Below are 8,275 nucleotides of genomic sequence, written 5' to 3'. Positions count from 1 at the left end.
TAATGTTAGAAGTGTTTTTGTTGTTGCTGCCGTGTAAGCTTGCATTATTTACCACTACTAATACTAAGAGATATTTTGCAAGGTTTAGTAACGAGTACTAAGACTAGTTTGTAATAAATCTGTTCAAACTTTAGACAAGTTAAGGCAGATTTCTAGGTCTTTAGCTAAGAATAAAAATAAAAGTAGCAAGGAACTAGAAGGAAAGGGTTGAAATGCATTAATTCCCTAGATATCATTGGCATAACTGTAATCAGCATTTATGGATTACTGATAAACTGGATAAATATTTTGCAACTACTTCACACGTGAAGTAGTAGTAGAAGTGGCATGTGATGCAAGAAAGCAGTGTATGAGCTTATGAAGCATCAGCCAAAAAAAGAAAAGTTTTTAGAGACAAGGTTACTAGAAGTCTGTCTGATATGGATTGGGAGTCAAACGATTTAATAATAAGAGGAAGGAAGATGGAAAAGAGCTACTGCAGTTAAAAGTGAACAAAACACCTGGGATGATGTAATCTATTCAAATAAATTAAAAGAAATTACAAAACAGATATTAAACTTTTGACCATAATAATGAGAGCATCCTTAGATTTAAGGGAAGTCCCGATAGATTGGGGCAGACTGGCCATAAGACTTACTGGGGAAACCATGGTGGGCCGGAGACCGATGGGGGCCAGTGTGATTTTGGCCATAAACACTAGTATGAGGCCGCTACAAGTTTTCCCCAGTAAGAATTTTTGAACAGTCCACCTCTGAATGTATCTATTTACAAGAGTGGTTCTAAGGGTGTAGTGGTTTTGTGTTTTCATTTGATTGGCTATTGTATATGTAACGATGAAAGCACTTAATACACTTGTTAAAGTACTCAATGGTATTTTCGTAAAAAGAAAATTGAATAAAGATCAACTGCATGTTGGGATCAACTATAAGGCAAAGGAAATAAAAATTGGTTTAGATGTACTGAGAGGGAGGGAAAGCTTAAGAGAAGTATTGTAGGGAAAGTGATGGGCAAAATATCAAGAAAAATTAGAATGATTTGATAAAGAATGATGGGTATTATGAGCTGAAAGAGAGAGGATAAAGATCTCTTATTATTATTATGAGTTTTCCACATGCAGAAAACTCAATAAAAATGAGAATAAATTAAAAACAGGTGAGCTCAGTTCTTGATAAAGATGCAATTAATTTGTTTTATTGTTACTTATCAGTCTGTTATTACTTTCTTTTTTGTATGTGTGGGGATATGAAAGATGGTGAAGAATTATGTCTTTCACATTGCCCATCAATAGTCAATAAACAGTGTTTATAATTGCATTATATTTTCTGTTTGCATTTAGGGAAGTGTTATGATTTATATCATGTTTTTCTCCAGCATGTTATTCTACAAAACTATTAATTGCCAAAATAATTTTTGTTGTTATTTAATATATTCACTACTGGGGTCTGTGAATATGAGAAATATATAATGCATGTATTATTTTTTATATATATAATCACTAGTCTCTTATTTTTACCAATCATATATTCTCTTTCTATTAAAAGGGGGAGAAAAATGCACATTCATAATCTTTGCAAATTTTTTGCCTGGAGCATGTACTGTAATTATTTCCAGATCATTATGCCTGTAAATTACAGTCCATGCTATTATGAAAATGTCACATATAAAAGAACCAAAAAATTTCAAAACAATTTCCATGTAACTAGTAGATTGCTCATATATTATATCGCTCACTGGCTGCAATAGTGGCATAACTCAAAAATCGTAATTTTGAGATAATCAATGAGAAAAATTTGGCTTTTAAAATTAGTTTGTTCAGAATTAAATAAATTATGTGATTGTTGAAATATATTGATTCATTTCATCATACCCAATGGTACTCAAAATTAGGCTGGCTTGATCAATGTTCCCTTATGGGTAACTCAATGTGTGACTGGAGTCTCCTAAAGATGGAAAGTAATTAGGATGAAAAACAAAAAAACCCATTAAACAAGAGCTTTATTTATATTCAGTTTATATTCATAAACTCAGGAACATGTATGAAACATTTTAATCTTTGAAAACATAATTGTGGTAAAGCATAAATAAGAACAAGAAGTTAGTATGTAATTATTGGTGTACAAACAAGCAAAATGGAAAAATTGTCATTCTTAGAAAAAATTTAATCCTTCCGTAAATTAACTTTTAGACTTATAAAAGCCAGCACGGCATTTGGGAATTGTGTTATTGTTCAGCATACAGTGGAGTTCACTGTGCTTCTTTTTTTGAAATCGGAATGGAACTCTTGTGACTTTTATCAATTCAAAATCTGTAAATGACTCCAAAGGTTTTCTTATTTTACTAGCTTTAACATTAACTGATTTATAATCATTCTGTTTGTATGATGTTTTATAAAAAAAAAGTATAAATGCTGCTTTTCTATTTTAAAGATAGCAATGTCATTGAAGTGCCAAGTTTGGGGCACACTGAAGAAGTGCCACTGTTGACGCTTTTCGATGCAGTGAAAACTCAGATGGTATAATGACACTTGTGTCACCTAGCGAGGTAATATTGAACTCACTTTGCACTGTTATTGCATAAATGTAGAGTCCACTGTCCCAACCTCATTAGTTGTATTAACTCAAAAATTAAGAATTTTGACTTGTGCCACTATTGCAGCCAGTGAGCAATATGAAGATTAATATTTTCATAATTTACATTTTTCTGAAACTGATCAATTTTTATCATTAAACTGTTAACATCACATTTATAATTTTTATTTTTTATTTTTTTAGATTTGCTAAAGGAAGTAAATGGCTCAGCCAGTTCACAATTAATGAAGCAGTATAAAGCACAAGCAATATCAGTTCCTTGCTAGCATCCATGGCAGAGTGAGTCATCAGCAGTTTCATCACGTAACACAGTTCTAAAAATGTCCACCAATGAAAGTAGTGATATTTTTCAAGAAGAAAATCTTCTAGTCAAATTTATGGAGTCACAGAAAAATTCCTTGCTACGGGTAACAATTAATGATAATTTCAGTCTCCAAAAGGGAATTACTGATGAAAATTGCACAGAGTCATTATCAGTCAATAAATGTATTACATCTGTTGAAAGAAATGCTCGAAGTGAGCAGATTCATACCTGTGGAACCTGTGGAAAGATGTTTTCTGATTCTCGTAAACTTAGAAAACATTTCTCTGTTCACACTTTGCAGAAACGCTTCACTTGTGAAACTTGTGGGAAGTCATTTTCACAAAAAGGTGGCCTGAAAACACATTTATTAATCCACACTCAGGAGAGACCATTCTGTTGTGAAATATGTGGCAAAGCATTTACACAGTTAGGTAATATGAAAGCACATATATTGATTCATACTGGGGAAAAGCCCTACTCTTGTGAGCTATGTAACAAGGCCTTTTCAACATCAAGTAAGCTGAAAACACATTTATTGGTTCACACTCATGAAAAAATCTACACTTGCGAAATCTGTAGGAAGGCATTTTCACTGAAAAGTGATCTTAAGAGACATTTATTGATTCATACTCAGAAGAAACCATTCTCTTGTGAAATGTGTGGTAAGGCATTTTCAAGGTCACATCGTTTAAAAGAACATTTGCATGTCCATACACAGGCGAAACCACATATTTGCGAAATCTGTGGGAAGACTTTTTCAGTATCAGGTAATCTAAAAAAACATTCACAACTTCATAGCCGTAAGAATCCCTTTGTGTGCAGAGTATGTGGGAAGGCATTTTCACGGTCAGGTCATCTAAAAATACATATTGTGGTTCACACTCACGAGAAACCCTTTCTTTGTGAAATATGTGGAAAGGCATTATCGACATTAGGTAATATGAAAAAACATTTAATGATTCATACATAGTAGCAATTCTTCATCCAATGGATTTCTTGTATTGTCATGCAAGGAAATGGGTCAAGTGTTTAAGAAGTCTCCCTTTCAACACAGTTCAGATTGCGGGTAGGGGAATGAAGGAATAAGCAGTAGTACTGTGCGTTGCTGGTATTGCTGAATGCAGCATGATGCAAAAGGTACCCTTGCAGTAATTGGGATCAACTACATGTTGGTTACTCAATAAATTGCTTTCCTGCATTTGGTTCCATTGTACTTTGTTTTTACATGTTTATGTGTAGTGCTTTTATTTGAAAGCTATTTTTTTTATCTTAAAACTTTATCCACATGGTTTGAATATTAAATTCAGCAGCTTAAACATCTTCAGGTTTAAGTACCACTTGTTTTTAAAAAAATTTTCAGCAGATAATTTTATGCATAAAACTCGTTATCAGGGGCGTGGAGAAAAGAATAGGAATTTTGAGTTATTCAGGGGCTTGGAGAAAAGAATAGGAATTTTGAGTTATCAGGGGCGTGGAGAAAAGAATAGGAATTTTGAGTATTCACACTATGTAAAATCTTAACTTACAGGGATAATTCTAAATATACCTTTTATCGCTCAGCATAAATGGAGCAAATACAACTGCATGGCATCTGTGGGACATATTTTTTCTTTTAATTATAAAAAAATAATTTTTAACTTTTTTACTGAATGGAAAACAGTGTTCTGTTAATTATGATTTTCCAAACTAGATTACAAAATATCAAACAAAAATAAATGAGAGAAACCGATAAGGTTTTTGTTGTATTTCTTACAATTTTCAGGTCACTTGTTCCCGCAAATTAAAGCAGATATTCATGTGGTGTCTGGTAGCCACCACATGAGTGTCAGTGTTCATGTTTAATTTATGTGAAATACCATTGAAACCAAAGCTTTGCAGCAAGTTCAGATACCATGTGAGTAAAAGAAATATACATGCTATCATTTGCCTTGCATCTTAACTGTCAAACAAAAAATTAATGTAATTTCCCATAAGGTGAGGTAAAGGTAAACTGCAGGATGGAAGCCTCCTCAATGATTGACTTTGAGGGAAATGGACCATAATCTGCTATGCTGCTCCAGTGTGGGTTTGCAAATTGACCATATTTAGCAGTCAGAGGTTTGAACCCCAGTCTACTCAAAGAACGTGTGCTACTGCACTCCTGCTCCTTACCACTCAACTACAGATAGTATATCAAAACAGAAACATTGAACACTGTACACCCATTTGGACAATATAGGTGAGGTAAGCTGCACAGGAGAATTTGATGCATTTTTTCCAAGTAGATATTTTCAAATTTATATTTGGTAAAGCTGTCATTAATAATAGACCAATATCATAGTGCCAAAAAATTTTTAATTTTTTGGCACTATGGATCTGACTTACTCTGCAGTAATTCAGATCCATCTCGTAAACATTCGTTAAAACTTTCTGTTAGGATGCACACAAGCTCAAGCAAACAGGTGACCTTGTCAGTCGATACATAATGAAGTGTATTTCTGACCAAATCAGAAGATATTTGGTTGCTGTTTAAATGTCTGCGAAATAAACAATTCAGTTCTTTATTTCATATTGTTAAGAAAAAAAAAAACAAAAAAAATTGGGAAAGATCTACATAGAGCAAGGAGTGGTTGCCGAAATGGAATAAATTTTCTCATGTGAATTTGCTGCCGAGTTATGAAGAAAAGGAACAGATTGGCACAGTTTTGTGTGGATAGATGAAGACGTTTATTGCTGTTATCGTTATTATTGCCTTTAATCAAAAAGAATGTACTTTATTGAGGAAATCCATATTGCTCACAAATATTTGACTGCAATGTTATGATTCTTTGCTGCTTGGAGCCAAGAATCCTAACATCGCAGTCAAATATTTGTGAGCGATATGGATTTCCTCAATAAAGTACATTCAATGTAAATTAAAATTTTCTTTCATGATATCACCACAAGCATTAGGAAAATTAATTTTCGAAACTTGTAAAGCAATAGTAACAGTTCTTCGGAAGGATTGCATGAATGTAAGGAAAAACTATTTTATTTAAGCTTTTATTTCACACAAAATGTTTTAATTTGATTTTTTTCATTGATGTGAATTGAAAAAACTAATTAGCTATTGGTTTTTACTTTTTTTATGAATTTTATGAGATTTAATTCTTTTAATTGCAAAATGCAATACATTTGTAAAGGTAAAATTGAAAAATTTTAAAGTAATTTTTTGAATCACCTATAAAAGGGCACAGTTTTGCAGGATGTATGTTATTAAAATGGATGCACAAAACAAATTTGAAATTCTATTTCCTGTCTTTAAGCAACTGAGGATGAACACAAAATCTGTTTGAATTGTTAGTTTCTTTGTTTCATTTCAGATTTTTAATGGTGACAATTGTACAGAAGTGTGCACTTTTGAGGGGGATCAAAAAGTTTCTTTTAACTCTTTTCAAATTTATTTTTAATTTTACCTTTCTGAAGTTGTGCAGTTAATGGAGGTAATATATCAAGGAAGCCACAGACTTCTGTTGCACTGGCAAAAAAAAACAAGTAGATAAGAAAACAAATTATATGCTTCCCTCCTCACACAGGTAAGTATCCAGTTAGACCTTTGAATTCAAACTGTCAGCCTGAACTTCCCTTGCAGGTAGTTCAGGCTGAACTACCTGCGAGGGCAACTTATTCCAGCTATTAATGACTCGCTTCCTACAACCTAATCTAAACCTCAACCACTGTAATTTTCAATTTATGACCCCTAGTTCTGGAATTTTTTAGAACAGTGAGAATTCCGCCTTCATTCATTTTACTGATCCCGCTCAGATTCAGAGCCTTATTAACCTTAATCAGGTCACCTCTGAGGTTCCTGGTTGCCAAACACTGTATGTAGCCCACGGAGTCTTTCCTCGTATGTAAGTCTCATTATATCCAATATCCAATTAATTAGTTTCTTAAGACTTAAATCTTCTTCAGCCTTAAACCTTCTTCAAAGATCATTCACAAAATCTTTTGTGCATGGATAGACTGGACAACATATTGTTGCTCCCAACCAATGATATCAGAGGAAGCAGCTGGCAAATTTCCCATTTCACATTGGATAAAACTTCACTCAGTAGTTTTTCAGAAATGCACATTTGATGTTCATTGTTTGCATCACGTGCAATCCTAAGGTACAGGAGTCTCGTAAGCACACTGGTGCTGGAGACCTCTTAACACTACTGGCGAAAGTGTATATCTCTTTCTATATATACTGAGCCTCTTCCCCATTAAATAATGGGTTACATGCCTTTCACCTCAAGGACTGGTACTGATTCATATGCCTCATTCCTGAGGCATTCAATCAGGAACTGCATCAAAAAAAAAAATTCCTTTCACCAGTCCTTGAGGTGAAAGGAATTTTTCTTTTTTTTTTTTTTTATGCAGTTCAATCTGCTTTTCATTGTTTGCTTCTTTTTTTAGGTGTATCAGCAATGTACACCATATTCGCCACCAGTTTTTATGTTTGCTGTTATTTTTTGTGAGTTTTTTTTAACTACCTTTTTTGTTTTCCTTTTCCAGAGTCAAAGGAAGACAGGACATTCAGCTTATTCTGATGCATCACTTATACTGGTCTCATCCAATTCATCCTGGAAATGGAAAACATAAAAAATTTATCAAAATTTTAAATAAATAATCCTCATTTCATAATCAATTAAACACTTAAATTTAATGATAGCTTAATATTAATTAGAAAAACCAATGACATCTTAAGATTATATATATATACTGTATATTATTATTTTATTTTTTTTTTGTTTGTTTCAGTTTCCAAGAACAGATGGAGTGGCTGAAAATAACTCTTGATTTGGAAGAGAAATAAAACTCTGTTTTGAGTTCAGTGGATGTTAAACATGTCAGGATTGGACCACCACATGATAGTGGTCATACTACTGTACCTTATTTGACATTGTATAATTTTGGAAGCGTGGTTTATATTTCAACAAATATTGTAAATTAATTCATTTTCACAGTTCAGTGTTGATAGCTATGGCAAATGCAAATTATGAATTTATAATTTTTGACCTTTAGAACAAATGTCCATATATCAGATGGAAACGTGATAGAAAATACTATATTTTATGAGAATCTGCTTAGCCATAAGCAGACTCTTCATATACCAGTACATACAGAAGCCAAAAATATTGAAGGTGGAAGAAAACTTGAATGTTTTTATAAGTGATGAGGCCTTCTCTTTCTGCAATGAAGTTTTAAAGCCTTACAGAGAGAACTAAGAAATGAGAAAATAATTAACTGTAACATAGTTGAAAATGTTTTTGGTAACTTTCCAGATTTATAATATTTTACTCATAGCAGTTTAAATCTAGAAGATTCCAAAGCTGGCATGTCGGATACTACACAGTTTCTTCGAAGTCACAATTCATAT

The 8,275-nt window shown here is 32.9% G+C and overlaps 1 protein-coding gene across 1 annotated transcript; it reads left to right on the top strand.

The window, feature by feature from the left end:
- The first annotated feature begins 2,422 nt into the window (after positions 1-2,422).
- Positions 2,423-4,020, top strand: LOC150075555 (uncharacterized). The gene is made up of 2 exons (XM_090388782.1): positions 2,423-2,541; positions 2,772-4,020. Exon 2 carries the CDS (start codon positions 2,909-2,911, stop codon positions 3,860-3,862), a length of 954 nt encoding a protein of 317 aa, XP_090244908.1. The 5' UTR covers positions 2,423-2,541; positions 2,772-2,908; the 3' UTR covers positions 3,863-4,020.
- Positions 4,021-8,275: the final 4,255 nt, after the last annotated feature.

Source organism: Mastigoproctus giganteus, chromosome 14, assembly GCF_048544385.1.
Source record: "Mastigoproctus giganteus isolate SK-2022 chromosome 14, ASM4854438v1, whole genome shotgun sequence".
Lineage (NCBI taxonomy): Eukaryota > Metazoa > Arthropoda > Arachnida > Uropygi > Thelyphonidae > Mastigoproctus > Mastigoproctus giganteus.
The sequence above is the reverse complement of the archived record's forward strand: the minus strand, read 5'-3'. Positions and strand labels throughout refer to the sequence as shown.